This window comes from Scyliorhinus canicula, chromosome 1 (genome assembly GCF_902713615.1).
Source record: "Scyliorhinus canicula chromosome 1, sScyCan1.1, whole genome shotgun sequence".
NCBI lineage: Eukaryota > Metazoa > Chordata > Chondrichthyes > Carcharhiniformes > Scyliorhinidae > Scyliorhinus > Scyliorhinus canicula.
Window position 1 is genome coordinate 250,911,250 of NC_052146.1, and position 20,252 is coordinate 250,931,501.

Below are 20,252 nucleotides of genomic sequence, written 5' to 3' on the forward strand. Positions count from 1 at the left end.
TACACCTTGCGCTAAATGTAACATTATATCCTGCAGTCTATCCTTCCTTCCCTATGTACGGTATGCTTTGTTTGCACAGCAAATCAAATATTGTTTTCCCCCCCCCTCCCTTGCTCGGACGCACGTATGCAAAAGAAAACAATCCCCACCCAATTGACAGAAAGAAACACAAAGAAAGTTTAAAAAAAAACCCACATCTAAAATTTACACCTCCATCCCCCATCAGTACAAATGCAAAGTTTAACTCGCACAAATTTGCCGCAGACCCAGAATCAATACAGAAGGCATTACAGATAAAGTCCAAAGACAAAAACTTTTTTAACATGAACGCTGCAGCAAAGTTCAAACATCTCAGTCTGCTACCAACCCTTTACTTCTCGCGAAGTCCATCGCTTTCTCGGGCGACTCAAAGTAAAAATGTTGCTCCTCATAAGTGACCCAAAGACGGGCCGGGGGGGGGGCCCTACAGGCGACTTCCTCGCGAGCGCTCTGTGTGCCCTGTCCACCTCCCAAGGTTCAGGAGAACGTCCCATCCCCCAGCAACTTCTCAAACATGCCCGCTATGTATGCTCCAGCATCCACTCCTTCGGACCCCTCCGGGAGACCAACGATTCTCAAGTTCTGTGGCGGGACCTATTCTCTAGGTCCTCCACCTTCTCCTGGAGTCTTTACTGCTGGTCTCTCAGCATCCCCACCTCCAACTCTACCGCTGTTTGGTATTCCTCCTGCTCAGTCAGTGCCTCCTCCGTTTTCTGGATTGTCCGATCTTGAGCATCCAATCTATGTTCCAGCCGAGCAATCGATTCTTTAATCGGATCCAAGCATTCCTGTTTCTGCTTGGTGAAGCCCTCCTGTATAAACTGCACCAACTACTCCGTAGACCGCTGGGTTGTCGAGCCCACTGGGTTGCTTTCTCCCACTGCAGCCTCAGCCCAGGCCTACTCTCTTTGCCTATTTCTTCCTTTGCGAGCACTCCTGGTCCGCTTCTCCATGCACTAATGGAGAATTCCTCTTTACAATTACGTCCACCATCAATTCTCCGAGTCAAATCCGACAAAAACATCGGGGAAAAGGTCCAAAGGTCTGACCCGAACGGGAGCCACCAAAATGCAACCTACTCCTTCATAGCCACCACTGGAAGTTCCTACAATTCCTTACATCAGTGGCTGTATCGGTGCCACTTGATGCTCTCATCTGGACCTGGAAAATGTATCTCTTTTTTACCCCCCACTCCGCTCTCACCTTTACATGGTTCACCTCCAACACATCCCTTCCTTTTCTTGACCCCCACCCACCCCATCTCCATTTCTAGTGATAGACTGTCTACCAAAAGCCCACCGACTCCACGTCTACCAAAGCCACCGATTCCACACATATCTCCGCAACAACTCCTCAAATTCCGCTTCCTGTAATGACTCCATCCCATTCTCCCAGTTTCTCTACCTCTGTTTAATCTATTCTGGCATCCTCATTCAAAGGATCATTCTCTGCCATTTCTGCCCACTCCAGCATGATGATTGTGCCACCAAACACATCCCCCATGATATCCTGGGAAATTCCTCATCACTTTCCCATGCAGTCACACAATGTGCAACACCTGCCCCATTCCCTCCTCACCATTCAAGGCCCGAAATACTCCGTTCAGGTGAATGCAGACAGGGTGACCATTTTGAGAAACGCCTTCACTCCGTGCAATGGCATGACCCCAACCACATTGTTGCTTGCCCTTTCAACACGCCATTTGCTCTATGCCAAGTCGGTCCTTGGCCTGCTGCAATGTTCTCGTGCAGGCCAATGCAAACTGGAGGAACAGCACCTCATTTTCTGATTAGACATTTAAAGACCTTCTGCACTTCTATTGAGTTCAACAGCTTTTAGACCCCTCTTCCATCTTGATGCCCCTTTTTTACTACAGTATTGTTTCCCTCCCTTTGTCCGCACAGACCATCTGACACGTCCTCTTAAGTTTGCTTTCACAGAGCACTGACCTGTATTCTGTTATTAAGAAATTCTTCTATCTTTCTTTTATGCCACTATCAGCACCTTCTGTAGTCTTTAGCACTCCCTTTGTCTTGTGATCCATGACATCTGTCAAATTTATCCTCAGCTCCCACCTATCCTTGATCTTTCATTTTGATCCACTTGCTCCACTCGTTCTTAAACAGTATAGAATCCATCCCATTTCTCCCTCTCTTTAGCTCTGAAGAAAGTCATATGGATTTGAAATATTGGACAATCTAATGGAAAGGTTTCTAAGTCTGGCAGCAAGCAGGAATTCCTGGGTGCTTTCCGACCTGGTGAGGCCATCACTGGTATCTAACATTAATTGGGGCGCTTAATGCTGCCCCACTGGCTTGACGCCAGAACTGGCTGTCCCGCCAGTTGATTCACCTGGACCCCGCTTGGCACCTCCCAGTTAACAAGGTGGAGCAGCTCTTAAACTGATCCTGCCGAACAAACCCCAGACCACGTGCAGGTGACGTGTGAGCGCGCAGTCAGGAGACAGACTACGGCATAGATTGAGGAGCACGAGAGCTCAACTCACAGTGGATAATCATCACCCTCTTACCTTTGTCTATTGACCTGCTCATAGTGCCGAGACAGGCCCATCACCCTGGAGTGATGTAACACAGACCCTGAGAGGGTGGAACAGGGCGATTTGAGGAGTGGTGGTGGTGGGGTGGTAAGTGTGCAGGGAATGGTTGGGGAGGGGGGGCAGTGGGCGGTAAAGGGAGAGGGGAAAGATAACGGACGAAGCCATGTCCTATGAGAAGCAGGCAAGGCCAGACCGTCACCGCCATTTGTCCTCCATCCTCCGGCTGCTCCTGTGGGTCTTCTCCGGGCTCATCCTTGAGCCCCTCATAGTCCGGCTTCTCTTCTGATGAGGCCACATGTTCCTCCTCTTCCACCTCAGCACGCTGTCCTGTTGCTGTGCTAGTTTGTGGAGGGCATAGACCACCACGAAGCGGGCGACCCTTCGGTGGGGTGTACTGCAGTGCACCACAAGAGCTGCCGAAGCATTAGAACTGTCTTTTGAGCAGTCCGGTGCACCGCTCAATGACAGCCCAGGTGGCCACATGGGCCTCGTTATATTGGGTCTCCGCATCGGTCACTGGCCTTCGCATTAGCCAGGACCTAAATGGGTACCCCTTATCCCCCGAGAGCCAATTGGTCATCCTGGGGTGTCCCTTGAAGATGCTGGGGATCTCTGACTGCCCCAATTGTGCAAGTTAGGTGGTAGCTGTCGTACAGACTCCCTGTGGAGCATGCGCACACGTGCATGAGGTTCATGTGGTGGCCGCACACAAGTTGAACATTCAGGGAGTGGAACCCACTCCTGTTCATGAAAGGCGCTTCCGTACTGTCTGGTGCACGCAAGGTGACATGTGCACCATCAATTACCCCTGGATCTGGGGCATCCTGGCAATGGCGGAGAATCCGGATGCGTGGGCATCTTGTTGGGCTGGATCCAGGGTAAACAGGGCATCCGTGACTTTGCGGATGCACTTGTGGGGTGTTGGTTGGAACATGCCACACAGGCCATGGAATTAACCTGAAGCGTAAAGGTTCAGGGCTGTGGTAACCTTGACCGCTACCTGGAGCGGGTCTCTTCCATCTTCATGTGATGCCAAGTCCACAAAGACATGGCACAGGTAGAATCATATAAAATCCCTACAGTGCAGAAGGAGGCCATTCAGCCCATAGTGTCTGCATGGACCCTCTGAAAGAGCAACCTACCTAGGCCCACTCCCCTGCCCTATCCCTGTAACCTCACCTAACCTTTAGACCGTAAGAAGTCTTACAACACCAGGTTAAAGTCCAACAAGTTTGTTTCGAACACTAGCTTTTGGAGCATTGCTCCTTCCTCAGGTGAATGAAGAGGTATGTTCCAGAAACTTTTAGCCAAGTTCCGCACAAATGAGTACGGCCTCAACCGGGACCTTGGATTCATGTCCCATTACATTCATCCCCCACCATCTGGCCTAGGCTTATGAAATCCTACCAACTGTCCTGGCTTGAGACAATTCATACCTCTTTAACCTGGGGTTACCCCATCTTTGGATCTCTAAAGACTTAATTACCTGCAAATGCTCGCATTCAAAGCATTGTGTCATGTGAGAGTACCTTTAAGAAATGGGTGTTTACTACTGCAGTGATGTCAGAGAGTGGGTGGAGCTGGCCTGTCTCCGCTTTTTACTTTGGTTTTTGGCTGTTTGCTGCAGGGTGTGTTTTAGTTTTGTTTTCAGTGTTGGGGAGCTGAAGTCAGACAAAGCAGCTTAACTGCTGTTCTGTCTGCCATGAAAATACTATCTCTTGATCATTTGGTGAATTCAAAATTATAAATGTTCTCAGTAGTGAATGTAAACCTAATGTGCTTCTGTTAAAATTTGTTTCTTTTGTCTTCTGGATGTTGTTTGGGAAGTTATTAAGGATTACTTAATGTTGTATTCTTTGGGGGTTTTATTTGAATTGATGGTTGCTAAGATGTTCACTGTATATTTAAGGTTAATGTGAGTTCATAGAATAAACATTGTTTTGTTTTAAAAAAATACTTTTCAATTTTTGCTCTACCACACCTGTAGAGTGGGCCGTGTGCGCCCCATACCACAATCTATTAAACGTCGTGGGTCAGATGAACTCCATGATACACTTTTTGGGATTCTCTAAACCCTGGCCCATAACAATTGCCTTGCATCTTTGACTTTGTCTATATATATGTTTCTGGAACATACCTCTTCATTCGCCTGAGGAAGGAGCAGTGCTCTGAAAGCTAGTGTTTGAAACAAATCAGGTGTTGTTAGACTTCTTACTATGCTCACCCCAGTCCTATGCTGGCATTTCCACATCTTTGGACCATGGGAGGAAACTGGTGCACCCGAAGGAAATCCCGCAAACACGAGGAGATAGTGCAAACTCCACACAGTCACCTGAGGCAGGGATTGAAACTGGATCCCTAGGCCCTGTGAGGCAGCAGTGCTAACCACTGTGTCACCGTGCTGCCCTATTAGTTACTGTTGGAGAAACAGTAGAAAACTGTATGGATTGACATTACATGGTTGACATTAGGGGCAGCAGGGTAGCATGGTGGTTAGCATAAATGCTTCACAGCTCCAGGGTCCCAGGTTCGATTCCCGGCTTGGGTTACTGTCTGTGTGGAGTCTGCACGTCCTCCCCCTGTGTGTGTGGGTTTCCTCCGGGTGCTCCGGTTTCCTCCCACAGTCCAAAGATGTGCGGGTTAGGTGGATTGGCCATGCTAAATTGCCCGTAGTGTCCTAATAAAAGTAAGGTTAAGGGGGGGGTTGTTGGGTTACGGGTATAGGGTGGATACGTGGGTTTGAGTAGGGTGATCATGGCTCGGCACAACATTGAGGGCCGAAGGGCCTGTTCTGTGCTGTACTGTTCTATGTTCTATGGTCACTTAATTTAATATGAGAAATTAAAGTTTTGAATCGGTGCAGTAAGGGTTAAGAAGCAGCTTGCAGCAGAGCAGAGTGTTTCAATCTATGCTGCATCTGAACTCGGGACTCTTGACCCTAACACATTGACCACCACGCTTATAAAAAAAAATCCTGCACCAAAATGTAGATTTCCTATGAACGTTCATCGTCTCACAGCTCAGATTCACAGGGAAAGCACTTTACTGCCCTCGTGTGGAAGAGGGAGCGAATATTACTGCATGAGTAATGTGGAAACAAGGGATGTTTAAGCAACGGCTTGGGCTTCTACTGACTTGTTCACATTTCTCCTGTTGCAAACTAGTCTTAAAAAAACAAAGCTGACCTTTGTTTCTCACCTTTTTTCTTCTCTCACTGGCCTTGATAATCCTGATAAACAAAGTTTCACCCCCCCGCCCCCGAATTTCTCCGCTGTTGTTTTGAAATGATGAAAATGAAGTTTTATTCTGCAAAGCTTTTGGGCTCTGGACACCGGAATGGGTGGGCCTAATGGTATCATTTGCATCATCCCCTTACTCCTAACCTATCGTTACTTGGAAATTTGTTTGCATTCATTTACCCTGAAGTAAATAATTACTCTTTGTCTTCAAGTGATCATCTCATTGCCCTTGCTTTGGGACGTTTTAAAGGGATGGGAGCTACTTTAAAAAAAAATATATTTTTATTCTCCTTTTTCACATTTTCTCCCAAATTTACACCCACCAACAATAAACAATAATCAGTAACAAATATGTCAATCCCCATATCAATAACAACGATCCCATCCTCCCACCAACCTCCAAACATTAGCCCGCATGTTTACATAAACAAATGTCAATGAGGAATCGGGGATTACCCATGGTCACCCTTAATGCACACAGCCCCCCCCCCCCCCAAACTAATGTTCGATGTTATCCAGTTCTTGAAAGTGCATAACAAATAATGCCCATGACTTGTAGAACCCCTCCGTCCTTCCCCTCAGTTCAAACTTAACCTTCTCAAGAGTCAAGAATTCCAACAGGTCCCCCCGCTATGCCAGGGCACAGGGTGGAGAGGCTGCTCTCCATCCCAGCAGGATCCGCCTTCGGGCGATCAATGAGGCGAAGGCTATGATATCTGCCTCTGCACCCGTTTCCAACGCTGGCTGGTCCGACACCCCGAATATGGCCTCCCGGGGACCCGGGTCTAGTTTCACATGCACCACCTTGGAAATTACCCTAAAAACCTCCTTCCAGTAATCCTCTAGCTTTGGGCAGGACCAAAACATATGAACGTGATTAGAGCCTCCCCCCGCGCGCACGCGCAACGCTCACACACATCTTCTACTCCTTCAAAGAATCGGCTCATCCTCGTGCTCGTGAGGTGTGCTCTGTATACCTCCTTCAGCTGTATCAGCCCCAAACTCGCACATGAGGTGGGTGCATTTACTCTCCGGAACACCTCACACCAGACCCCCTCCTCTATAACCTCTCCCAACTCTTCCTCCCACTTTGCTTTAATCCCTTCCAGTGGTGCTTTATTCTCTTCCAAAATAGCTCCGTACACTGCAGACGCTGCCCCCTTCTCCAGTCCCCTTGTCGTCAGCACCTCCTCCAGCAATGTGGAGGCCGGTTCCTCAGGGAAGCTCTGTATCTTCTTTCCGGCAAAATCTCGAACCTCCATGTATCTAAACATTTCTCCCTGCTCCAGCCCATACTTCGCTTCCAGCTCCTTCAATTCTGCAAACAGTCCCCTAAGAAACAAATCTTTTAGCGTCTTAATCCCCTTTTCTTCCCATTTCTGGAAATTTCCACCCCACCTCCCTGGCTCAAATCTGTGGTTCCCCCGAATGTGCATTTCCCTTGACCCTGCCCCCAACCCGATGTGTTGGCGAAACTGCCTCCAGATTTTAAATGAAGCTATTATTACCGGACTCCCTGAGTATTTCCCCGGAGCTATCGGGAGCAGCGCTGTTGCTGGTGCTTTCAGTCCTGACCCCCTGCACAAACTCTCCTCCATTCTGACCCACTGGGAATCAACCCCTCTGACCCAGCTCCGCACCTTCTCCACATTCGCCACCCAGTAGTAGTACATCAGGTTCAGGAGACCCAAACCCCCTGCCTGCCTTCCCCTCTGTAGCAGCACCTTTCTCACTCTGGCCACCTTCCCTCCCCATATAAACGAGGTAATCCTTCCCTCAATCTCCCTGGAAAAACGCCTTTGGCAGGAAAATCGGTAGGCATTGAAAAATAAACAGATATCGCGGCAACACATTAATTTTACCCGCCTGTACCCTACCCACCAGTGACAGAGGGAGACCACCCCACCTTGCCAGATCAGCTTTCACTCCCCCCACCAAACTAGTGATGTTGTACCTGCGAAGCCTCCCCCACTCCCGGGCAACCTGCACCCCCAGATACCTAAGGTGAGCCCCTGCCCTACGGAATGGCAGCCCCCCCACCCCTCCCCCACCCCTGGCCGAGACACCACAAAATACTCACTCTTGTCTAGGTTCAGTTTGTACCCCGAGAAAGACCCAGATACCCACACTAGCTCCAATATTCCCCCTATCGACGCACTCGGTTCCGACACATATAACAATATAACAGCAAGTCGTCAGCATATAAGGACACCCTATACTCTATCCCCCCCCCCCCCCCCCCCCCGCACTATTCCTTTCCATGCTCCCGAACTTCTTAATGCGATGGCCAACGGCTCAATCGCAAGTGCAAACAGCAGGGGGGACATAGGAAATCCCTGCCTCGCCCCACGGTGGAGAGACAAGTATCTCGAGCTGATGTTATTTGTGTGGACACTCTCCTTCGGCTCCTTATATAGTAGCTTTACCCAGTTCACAAATTTTGGTCCAATCCCAAACCGCTCCAGATCTGCCATCAGGTACCCCCATTCTACCCGGTCAAACGCCTTCTCGGCGTCCAATGCCACAACCACCTCTGTTTCCTTCCCTTCCGCCGACGGCGTGCCATAACAACGTTCGAAACCCTCCTAATGTTCGAAAAAAGCTGCCTCCCTCTCACGAACCCCGTCTGATCCTCACCTATCATCTTCGGGAGGCACTCCTCCAGCCTACCTGCCAGTAGCTTTGCCAATACTTTTGCGTCCACATTCAGAAGTGATATGGGCCTATACGACCTACACTCCGTTGGATTCTTATCTTTTTTTAGCAATGTGAAACAGTGAAACCGATGCCTGCCCCAAGGTTTGTGGCAACACCCCCTTCCCTTTCGCCTCTTCAAACATCCCCACCATCAGGGGTGCCAGCTTATTCTTGAATTTTTTATAATATTCCACCGGAAACCCATCCAGCCCTGCCACCTTCCCCGACTGCATCCTCCCAATCGCATCCTTTATCTCCTGCTGCACTATTGCTCCTTCTAATGTAGCCCTGTCCCCCCTCCCCTAGCCTCGGGTACTCCAACCCATCTAGAAATTCCTGCATCTCACAGTCTCCCCGGGTGGCTCTGACCTGTACAGCCTCTCATAAAACGCCTCAAAAACCTTGTTAATCAGCTCTGGAGCCACCACCAATTTCCCTGCCTTTTCCCTCACCTGAAGAATTTCCCTTGCCGCTGACCTGCTAACATATGCCGCGCCTTATCTCCATGCCCATAAACTGCACCCCTTGCTCGTCTCAGTTGGCACACCACCTTCCTGGTAGACAATCGGTCGAAATTCGCCTGTAGTTCCTTCCTCTTTTCCAGCTTCGCTGGCTCCCCATCTTCTGCATAACTCCTATCTACCTCCAACATCTCATCTATTACCCTCTGCCGCTTCAACTTCTCCTCTTTGTGCACCCTGGCCTTAAACAAAATTACCTCACCCCTCACCACCGGTTTTAGAGCCTCCCAGACAATTGCCTTCGACACCTCACCCGTACGGTTGAAACCTACATATTCCTTAATTACTGTTTCAATTTTCTCAAAGAACACTTGGTTCCCCAAAAGCCCCACATCCAGTTTCCACCCCAGCCTCTGCGCTACCCCCTTCTCCAGTACCATATCGCCCACTGCGGAGCATGATCTGGCACAGCAATTTCAGAGTATTCCGACCCCTTAACCCCAGCCAGCAAAGCCATCCCCACCAGAAAGAAGTCGATCCGCGAGTATACCTTATGGACTGCTGAGAAAAACAAGTACTCCCGTTCCCTTGGGTGCAGGAATCTCCAAGGGTCCCCCCCCCCCCCCCCCCCCCCCCCCGATGGGACCAGCGAGCGCGGCCGTGATCTGTCAAACCGTGGCTCCTGGACCAAGTTCCAGTCCCCCCCCCACAACCAGTTTGTGTGTGTCCAAGTCGGGGATGGCCCCAAACACCTTTTTTGCGAATCCCACATCGTCCCAATTGGGACTGTATACACTTAACAGCGCCACTAACCTCCCCTCCAGCGCCCCTGTCACAATCACTATCTATCCCCCTGATCTGCCACTACCTCCTCCATCTGGAATCGTACCCTTTTGCTGACCAGCACCGCTACCCCTTGAGCCCTTCCGTCAAACCCTGCCCATAGGCCTGACCCACCCCTGTCCACTGTTAACATTGAACCCCCCCCCAAAGAACCCCCCCTACATTTCCCCTTGAAAAAGCATCTCCCAGCATCAATCCCTTACCCCCCGCCCTCTCGCTCGCCTCATAGGCCCATTGAAGCCTGCTATCCAGGCTCCAACATCGCAGCCCTCCTCTCACCCCACCTTCTTTCACTAGCTGACTTGAGTTAGCTACCACGGGTGGCTCCCCCCGCCAAGATATATCGTCCCCAAAACCAACAATCCAACCCATACAATTCACTAACATAAGATTTAACCGTCGCAAGACAAAACGCCAATCAACCCAACCATTAACTTGATCTCTGTTACAATGCAAAGAGAAGTAAATTATAATACACATCAGTAAAAAGAAAGTTGAGCACTTATACATTTTCCAGCTGCCCAAACACAGTCCACAGTCTCTCTTCCAGCTCCGCTCCTCACGTCTGTCCCAAGCCTTCTACCTTCACGAACGCCTCAGCCACCTCCGCTGTCTCAAAATAAAAGTATTTGGCGTTATACGTTACCCTCCGCTTCGCCGGGTACACCATACCAAATCGCACTCCCTTTTTGTACAGTGCTACCTTCACCCGCCCGAACACTACTCGTCTCTTTGCCAACTCAACCGTCAAGTCCTGATAGATCCGAACTCCAGCACCGTCCCACTGCACCTCGCGCTTCTGCTTCGCCCAGCTTAACACCTTCTCCTTCATGCAGTATGTATGGAAAGCTCTCGGCGGCTCATTCACCTTGGGCTTCGGCCTTCATGACCGATGAGCTCAGTCCAGCTCGTACTGGGAAGAGTTCTCACCCTCTCCCATCAGCTCCACCAACTTCTTAGTGAAGTATTCTGTTGGCCTTGGACCCTCTGTCCCTTCGGGCAAACCCACAATTTTCAGATTGTGCCGTCTCGAGCGGTTCTCCAAGTCCTTGAGCTTTGCTTGGAGTCCTCTGTTGACCTCCACCACTCTCTGCAGCTCGTCCCCCACCGAGGTGAGCTGGTCGCTGTGCTGCGACATGGCCTCCTCCACTTCCTTCATCTTCTCACTCTGCTCTCTCACCTCGACCGATGTCTTTGCCACAGCTACCCTCACTGGGGCGATTGCCTCCTCCAATGATTTCAATGCGACTGCCGTCTCCTTCCTCAAAGCCTCCATATGCCTTGCAAACTTCTTTTCCAGCTCCACCGTCATCACTTCAGTCATCTTCTCCACCGTACGTAGTGCGGCCCCACCATGCGGTTCGGCATCCGCCATCTTGTCAGTGCTTTTGCTGGCCTTCTCGTTCAACGGTGAATCCGGGCTTTCTTCCTTCTTCCCAGCTGCTTTTCGCATTCTCTAACAACTTATTATTTCTTCCTCTTTCTTCAATCCGAAAAGAACTAAATAATCATTTTCACAAATTTTTTTCCCAAAGATTCCAACGTCAAGAAATCTCTTCCCCCAGGGACCGGATTCCAAACTCCTCAAAGATCCATTTTCAGTGGGAGCCACCCAGTGTGCTCTAATCCCCCTCTACATCGTGTTCTGGACTCAGGCCTGCCACCCCGATTGCCTCTTCTCGACGCAGCCACTCCGCTCGCAAGCACCACCGGAAGTGACGTGGGAGCTACTTTTAACTCAAATTATGCATCTCTCAGAAAAGTTCTAGCCTCATTTACAATCGCTACCACATGTTCCATTGTGGATCACGTGGACTACTTTCTGAACCTTTTATAAAACTATTCTTGAACACTTTTTGGTGAATCATTTTTAATTGACTTGGTCATTTCCAAGTTTTTGATGGAGCTTAGTGCCATTAATTTCTAAACACATTACCATCATGATTTCTCACCAAGCCCCTGTTTAATGGATATTAAATATCTTCTCGTATTAATTTAGCGGAATCTGTGCTCCATTAATTTGTTGTTTTATCATAGATTTATTCACTCCTACATTTACGCTTTAAATTTTTTTTTTTTGTAATTCAATCTCCAATTCATTTTTTCCAATTAAGATGTGCCCAATCCACTTACCCTGCACATCTTTGGGTGGTGGGGCGAAACCCACGCAAACACGGGGAGAATGTGCAAACTCCAGACGGGACAGTGGCCCAGAGCCAGGATCAAACCTGGGACCTCGGCGCCGTGAGGCAGCAATGCTAACCACAGCGCCACCGTGCTGCCCTACTCCTACCTTTATGCTTAATCATCTCAATGACCGCCTCCTCCATTTGCATTTAACCCTATCCATTTCTTTGATAGTTTTGCAGTATGTTTATCAGCTTCTTGAGCTTCCACACCCTCTGAGCTTGTACCCTTCATGTTGTCAGAGCAGTACGCAAAGCATCACAACTTGGTCTCACCTATGCCGATCATTGCTATGTGAATTTTAAGTTTTTTTTTTTGTATTCTTGTGAAGGCTCTAAGGAAATTGAAAACTTGTTCTACTATTTTTGGAACAGATAAATAAAATTTGTAAAATATTTTTTGTGGAATTGCATAGCTGACAGGGGTGGCGCAGTGATTAGAACTGCTGCCTACAGTGCTGAGGACCCGGGTTCGATCCCAGCCCCAGGTCACTGTGGGGTTTGCATATTCTCCCTGTGTCTGCGTGGGCCCCCCCCTCCCACAACCCAAAAGATGTGCAGGGTAGCTGGATTGGCCACGGTAATTGCCACTTAATTGGAAAGAAAAAATAATCGGGTACTCTTCCTTTTTTCAAAAATAAATTTCTTGCAAACCTGACTTTGATTTGCACAGGGTGCGATTCTTCATCCTTGATGCGTGATGTGTTAGGCAGGTTGGTTCGAAGGCGACTGCAACTGGATGCAGGGAAGCTAGAAACAAACGTCTAACACCGAAGATGATCCAACACTATTTTATTTAACTATGAACTGCTGTACATGTTCAGCTGTGGGTTGACTAATCCTACTGATGACCTCTTACTGGCTTGACCAGACTTACTAGCTACCACATGGCAATAGTGCCCACTAACTTGTGCACTCTGACTGTCTCAGTGTCTGGGTCCCGAAAAAAGCAGGAGTCTTAAGCCCTGTGAGCTTTATAGTGGTGGTGTCTTGTCTGGTGATTGGTTGTTCTCTGTTGTGTGTTGATTGGTCATCCTGTGTGTCAATCACTGCCTGTCTGCATCTCATTATATACATGAGTGGAGAGTATGACATTGCGCTCTCGCTCAGGCGAGACCAGGCCGGTGAATCGAGGGAAAGGCGGAAAACGAGAACTGTGGCAGGCGCCAAATGGCTTGCGATGCAACCGACCGCTCTTTAGGCTAAATCGGGGTCTCGCTGCAGAGTGACGAGAAATCAGTTATCGCCACTTAAGCCCTATTTCCATACAAGGAGCTACCACATATCCAATGGCCTCCCGTCATCGGCCTCTCCAGCAAGTGGTCACGCTGTTGCCGATCAGTACTCCTTTTGAAAAACGTGAACCTGGCGGATGGGCTGCTGCAGGGATCTGAGGAGGTGAGCAGCCATCACGGTCACAGGCAATGAGCCTGGGTGCAGTGGGCATGCTACCCCTGTGCTCCGGGGTGGGGGGGGATCCAACCCCGGTTGGGGGTGGCCCGACATGGGGGGGGGGGGGGAATGGGGGATGGGGGTTCCTGCGGGGGGGGGGGGGGGGGAAATGGGGTCCCTGCGGGGTGGGGGTGAGGGCCAGATGTGCATCCACCATGCTGATCCCTGTACTGTGTTCCCCTACCCAGGGAAACCCTAGCCCCTGCCCACTGACCACCCATAACTCCCACTGACCACCCATAGCTCCCACTGACCGCAGAGGCCACTGGCCGTATGGCTGAAGGCTATTGCTAACAAGGAATTAGCAATTGTGTTGGGTGAGCACTTCACATATCCCAAGTGGGTCCCCGTGGGTAAGTGGGCCATGTAGCATGTGGGGCTCTGCCTAGCATCCCAATCACATCTTGATGCATGGACACTGAGCTTGAACACTGCGGGAGGCAGTGCCACAGTGTGGCGGCCAATTTCCAAACACATCCAGGGGATGGGCCCCAGCCCCAAGCACATGTTCGTCGCTGGATGTGCGTGGGAAGGGCATGTGGGGTGGGGGGCGGGCATCTTCCAAAGAGCCAGAGGCATCTTGCTGGTTGTGGTGAGGTTATTTTATTGTTCCTCTTACAGGTGTAAACCACTGCCCCACTCGCCGATGGTGCTGCCTCACTATCTCTTTCCTCCCTCCACCCCCAATCAACACTGCACTCATTATCCCCCACCTCAGTGCCCTCAATGTGCTTGCCCCTCCTTGCTCTACCGTTATGTTTAGTTGTGTCCCAGGATGCACATCAGAGGTGGATGCAGCCAGCTACGTACCTTGTCCTGTGTCCTTCTATGGCCCTGGGGCCGGAGGCTAGTCCATAGGATGGGTCCGGGTTGCTACCCAGCTCCCCTTCTAAGCCAGTGCCCTGAGCGTCACCTCGGGACGGAGGCTCAGCTGGAATGAGCCCTGGTTGCCCCTGCATCATCTGGCTCTGTCGGCCCTGATGGCTCCCCAATGTCTGCACCATAGTATTGACCCCATGCTGATCAGTGACTGGGCCATGCTCCGCAGCGCCTCGACCACCCACCTGAGAGCAGGACATGTCCGACAGCAGCTCATCAAGGTCGGCCTGGAACTGTCTTCCCTTGAGTCGTGGACAGTTTGCCGAGCCCCTCAGCCTTGGCCATCACCGACTGCACCACGCTTTGGACACCTTCACTAATGCTACCGACATTGTGCACCAGGCTCTCCACTGTGGTCGCCACTCTAGCGGTGTTGATATCGGTGCCACACATTGCCGGCGCCATCTCTTGCGCCCGTAGCCTCTGGGACTCCTCCAATTGGCTATGGACCTGCTGGAGTGTCGCTGACATCCCCCTCTGAATGTCCTGGCTGCTCCCTAACGTCTCCATCAACTCTGGGTAAATCTGTTCCACAGGCTCAACACCTGACTGGGGCCCGCTGGGTCCTGGGATGCAGCAGCCCTCCGACTGCTGTCTCCCCTGGGGGTTCCTGCCTCCACCTGATGGACATCGGCAGCGGTTTGGTGCTCACCAGATCGTGCCCCAGAAGCCTTTCCACTAACCTTTCCCACCAAGCTGCGTGTCCCTGCACCGCTGGAGGGTGGGATGACAGCTATGATGCATCGACTGTAACGTCCTCTGAGCTCTTCTCCATGATGGTCTCATGGGAGGCAGGGAGGGGTGGAGCCACCCCGGATGGGCTGTGCCATCGACTGGAGGACCAGCAGGGGAATGAATCATGTGGACAATGGGAGGGATGCGTCAGTCTGTATGGCAATAACAACTCGCGTGTGACAGTCCATCCGGGTGGGGCCCAGTGGATCCTCCCGCCCGCAGCGTGCTCCGACCTCTGAATTGGTGACCGCTCTGTCCCCGGCCACCCTGTCACCTCCAGCCCGTTCCTCGAAGGTGGTGAGGATTCTAATGTCCGACATCCCTCCGCCAGTCTGGACCCTCTCCCGGTGATTGTGGGAGAGCTTCTCCTGTGGAGACAGAGAGAGGGCATCATTAGGCTCACACGTGGGTCACAGTGCTGGGGGTGGCAGTGTAAAGGGAGAAGTGGGGTGAAGGAGGGGGCGTATGAAGTGTGGGTTGGGGAGGTGCAGGTGGGGGTTGGGGTGGGGCAGCTGGTTGCACTGTGGGGGGGGGGGGTGGGAAGGTTCCTGGGGATGTGGTGCCAACACACCCATGCTGCCCAGTGCTGGAGGCCAGTCCTTCTGGTCGCGCTGCCCAAGCTAACGGCCGCTGCCACCTTGTTTCAGGCGGCACTGGCTGCCCTGTGGCTCACCCTTCGGGACTCTCGGGGGAACAGGACATCCCTCTAGGCCTCCACCGCATCTAGGAGCCTCTCCAGATCTGCATCCCTGAATCATGGGGCCGGTCGTCTCAGTGCCATGGCTGCAAGCTGAGTGGGGTTGGCTGTGCAGGTGTTGATTAAGTGCTCCTTGACCTTAGTGTGGGGGGGGGGGGGGGGGGGGGGGGGGGGGGGGCTGGCAAGCGTGGTCCCGGTGTATCGGCGGCGTGAAGCACGTGGGGCCTTGTTAAGTGGACCAATTAACGTTGAAGAGCCTTCCCGGCCTCGGTGGGCCGAGCACCGGGAAGCTCGCAACAGTTCCCACTCGCTTCCATACTTCTAAATCTTTCCGGAGAATCTGCCCACAGTCTTCCCAGGGCTCAGCAATAGTAGTAAAGTGGGAAGGTGGCTGGGCAATCATTTTAAATGACTTTTAACAATGTCAATTTTAACTGAGCAGCCAGGCAGGGTTGAAAGTAAACCGTGTTTATTATCCCAGCAGTTCAACACCAACCCTGCCGCACACACATGTATACACACACACACGCACACACACACAAGGAGTTGGGGGGGGGGGGGGGGTTTGTGCTGGTTAGGGGAGGAACCCTAGCTTGGACGTTGCTTCCTTTTAATGTTTTGCCATGCCAAAGGGTTGTGAGTGAGAATTCACAGTGCGTAATTGTACGCAGGATCCGATTATACCCAGTGCAGTGTGTGGCCCCGCATGGTCTACCATGTTAATTCTTTTCCAGTTTTCAATTATCTCCTGAAATTTTTCATTGTTATGCCATAATTGCATAGATATTACATATGAACTTGGATTGTGGTTAGCATCTACCATATTTCTTAACTTAAGACTGGCTGACAGACAGAGAGTCTGGATAAAATGGGTCTTTTTCTGGATGACAAGATGTAACAAGTGAGGTGCCACAGGGTTTGGTCCTTGGGGATGGGCAATTATTTACAATCTATATTAACGATTTGGATACAGGGATGGAAGGTTCTATACCAAATTTGCAAAATTTGTGGGTCAAACTGTCCCAATGTGGAAATAAGAACCTTGCAAATGAATAATAATCTTTATAATTGTCATAAGTAGGCTTACATTAACACTGCAATGAAGTTACTGTGAAAATCCCCTCGTCGCCACACTCTGGCACCTGTTTGTGTAAACTGAGGGAGAATTTAGAATGTGCAGTTCACCTAAAAGCACGTCTTTCGGGACTTGTGGGAGGAAACGGCACCCGGAGGAAACCCACGCAGACACGGGAAGAACGTGCAGACTCCGCACAGACAGTGACCCAAGCTGGGAATCGAGCCTGGGACCCTGGCGCTATGAAGCAATTGTCCTATATAAATGGGTGATGCACAATCAATGGACACGAAACGTAGGTGAAGTCCGAACGAAAGGCTTTAATTAGCAAGAAGTGAACCCGGCAGCAGACGTGCAGGAAAATAGCTGGCTGCCGGGGAACACGGGTTCTTATACCCCGCCTCGTAGGCGGAGCTACCTTCCTCTTAGCCAATCGGGCTAAGAGGCACACGATACCTGGGCCAATGGGCAGCGAGTCCTCTGCACCAATGGCAGCTCACACTCCCAGGTACCGTAATACCCCTAGTCATACTACCACAATGGGTTAGGTGAGGGGGCCAAAATGTGACAGATGGAGTTTAACGTGGATAAGTGTGAGGTCATCCATTTTGGTTGGAAAATGGAAAAGCAACTTTTATTATCTAAATGGGGGAGAGACGTCTGAATGCTATGGTGTAGAGGGATCTGAGTGTCCTTGTGCATGAGTCACAGAACACTAGCATGCAGGTACAGCAGGTAATAAAGAAAGCAAATGGCATGTAGGAATTTACAGCTAAAAATGGAGTATAAAGGTAAGGAAGTGTTGTTGCAACTGTACAATGTATTGCTGAGACCGCACCTGAAGTATAATGCACAATTTTGGTCCCCTTATTTGAGGAAAGATGTAGTGGTATTGAAGGCAGTTCAGAGAAGGTTCGCTAGATTGATTCCAGAAATGAGGGGCTTGTCTTATGAAGGAGATTGAGCAATTTAGGCCTATCTAGAGTTTAGGACAGTGAGGGGAGATGTATGCACAACATCAGATCTTTCTAGGTGGGGCCCCTGGATAATGATCAGGAATGGAGTTGCTGGCTGATTACATCACTTGTCCAGTGACATTCCAGCTGAGACCAGTTGACAGTGCAGGTTTCAATGAACCAAATGACACCCACATCCCCCTTCAGCTCAGAGCCATTCAAGGTTACTGATAAACTATTGCATTCTTGACAATAGAAACAGAAATATGGAGACCAACCAAATTAAAGCCAGCTTTCCAAAATTACTTTCAAAAGCCTTTGCATAAAATATTTATGGTTCATCACCTGTCGATTTTTCTCTCCCCTCTCCACCCTACCCCTGCGTGTAACGTTGGGTTCATCTGCACAAATAAATGGTTCAAACCAGATCTCAGCCATTTAAAATGCCATCAATAGCGTGATGTTCAGTTTAGTATGTGGACCGAAAATTCATGCGAAAACCTTTTGCCTGTGACTGAGTTCAGTTCCAAGAGAGGTTTTAGCACAGTCAGTGAAGCAAAATGGACCCTGTATTTCACCACCTTCCTTTGCTTTAATGCTGCCACATGCTTATTCTGGACTTTGTAGAGCAAGTAAGGCCTCAGTTGGTTTGTGAAGGGGAGAAAACAAAAACAGGAGAAAAAAGAGAATAAGAAAGATGTTTTTCTTAATGCATATCATTACTCATTTCAAGTTGGCTTTCATATAATGAACATCTTCCTGCTAGTGTTTTGGAGTAGCAGAGATCCCCACTTTGCTTAAGATTGGACTGCAAAGGCTTTGTTAATAATGACAGTACATCATTTGTAGCCTACTATTGCAGGAAGATTGTGTATTTAAAAACCTTGAACTGAAGAATGGTAGGATGATGGAATTGTGTTTGAGGTTTGTTCGCCTTATCACACAGTTAAAATCTGCTAATGGCATTTGGAGAATTTGGGAAATCTCACGTGGGAGTAGGGTGACTGGTTCAAAAGAAGCAGCTGCCTGAGAACAGGCAAGGTTACTCATCCCTCGCAGGAGTACACAATGTGATGAAGAAGAGGGGAATGAGAAGAAATAGTGAAATATTTATTTACAGATGGTCTTTAAAAACATTTGAAATGTCATGGTCAGTAAGATTTGTATTTGAGTAAACTGCCCCTTTTTTTTGTATTCTAGCTCGAAGAGACTTGAGTAGCATTGACGATGTCACCATTAGTAGTCAATCAGAATGCGAAGGTAAGATGCCAGAAATGTATTTTATTTGTTGACAAGCTGGCAATGTACAATTATTCTTTCACTGATCTCAGAACGTGATGACAAATCAATTAGACCTTGTGACCTTTTACCGACACAGTTATACCCAGCAAAATGACATGTTGTCGGTAGTGTGGCGAATGCTCCTATGATAAAACCGTGTATCTACTGATTTTAATACAAACAACTCCGCTGGAGATCTGCTGGAACTTTTAAATGAGCGAATTACTAGAGATAGGAATTAGTCCCCGTGAGTTTTAATTTAGGGTGCAGGTATAACAATTAGTGACCCACAGCAATCATTATCAGTTATGTACAATCAGCAAATCCCGTTATCGTGCAGAATCACCGTTGTTGTATTTTATGCTATAAACATGCAGCGCTCTGCTTTCCTGGATGTTTATTCTGAATCCTTGTCCTTCTGATATCAAAAAATGTTCTATTTAACGTTTTAAAAGGCATTGAAGGTCATTTGAAATGTTGATTTTCATCCTGTACTGGGTTCAACTGTAGCCAGTCTGAGCCTGGGGTGTTGTGAGGGATCCCCTTGCGTGATCTCCTTGTTTGGCTACAGTTTGCTCTGTGCCTAAACCTGAGGTCAATTGTACACTGCTAAAGCATAAACTCTGAAGACCCAACCCTAGTCCAGCCATCCATCACACTGACGTCTAACTGAAAGAGGAACCTCTTCTGCCAAAACAAAACTTGTACTTCAGTATTTGCTCTTCACAGTTGGACGTTTTGTGCACACCTATTTTAAATATTTTTTCCTGTGTGGAAGGCCTACCGTGGGGTAATTATGAAAGAAATGAAGTTGTTCAATAGCAATTTAAAAAAAGAAAAAATATGTTTTTCCAATTAAGGGGCAATTTAGCGTGGCCAATTCACCTACCCTGCTCATCTTGGGGTTGTGGGGGTGTGACCCACGCCGACATGGGGAAAACTTGCAAACTCCACACGGACAGTGACCCGGAGCCGGGATCAAACCCTGGTCCTCAGCACCGTGAGGCCGTAGTGCTAACCACTGCTCCTGTTTCATCGCAAGTTATATGGTACCTCTTTAATGTGGCAAAACATTGCAAAGTGCTTCATGGTAGAGGATGGGTTGCGAATGAACAATAAGCAAGAGTTAGGAGAGGAACTATGGTGGGGGGAGAG

General features: G+C 49.5%; 1 protein-coding gene across 4 annotated transcripts in view; it reads left to right on the forward strand.

Moving 5' to 3' along the window:
• The window catches only part of rps6kc1 (ribosomal protein S6 kinase polypeptide 1), a 199,882-nt gene that overhangs the window by 50,194 nt on the left and 129,436 nt on the right, over positions 1 to 20,252 (forward strand). For all 4 annotated transcript variants that reach the window (XR_005462299.1, XM_038811377.1, XM_038811391.1 and 1 more), the window contains one exon: positions 19,017 to 19,076. Coding sequence is in view for 2 of the 4 variants with exons in the window: in XM_038811377.1 (XP_038667305.1) it covers positions 19,017 to 19,076 (60 nt within the window). In the remaining 2 variants the exon portion in view is untranslated. The remainder of the gene's footprint in view (positions 1 to 19,016; positions 19,077 to 20,252) is intronic.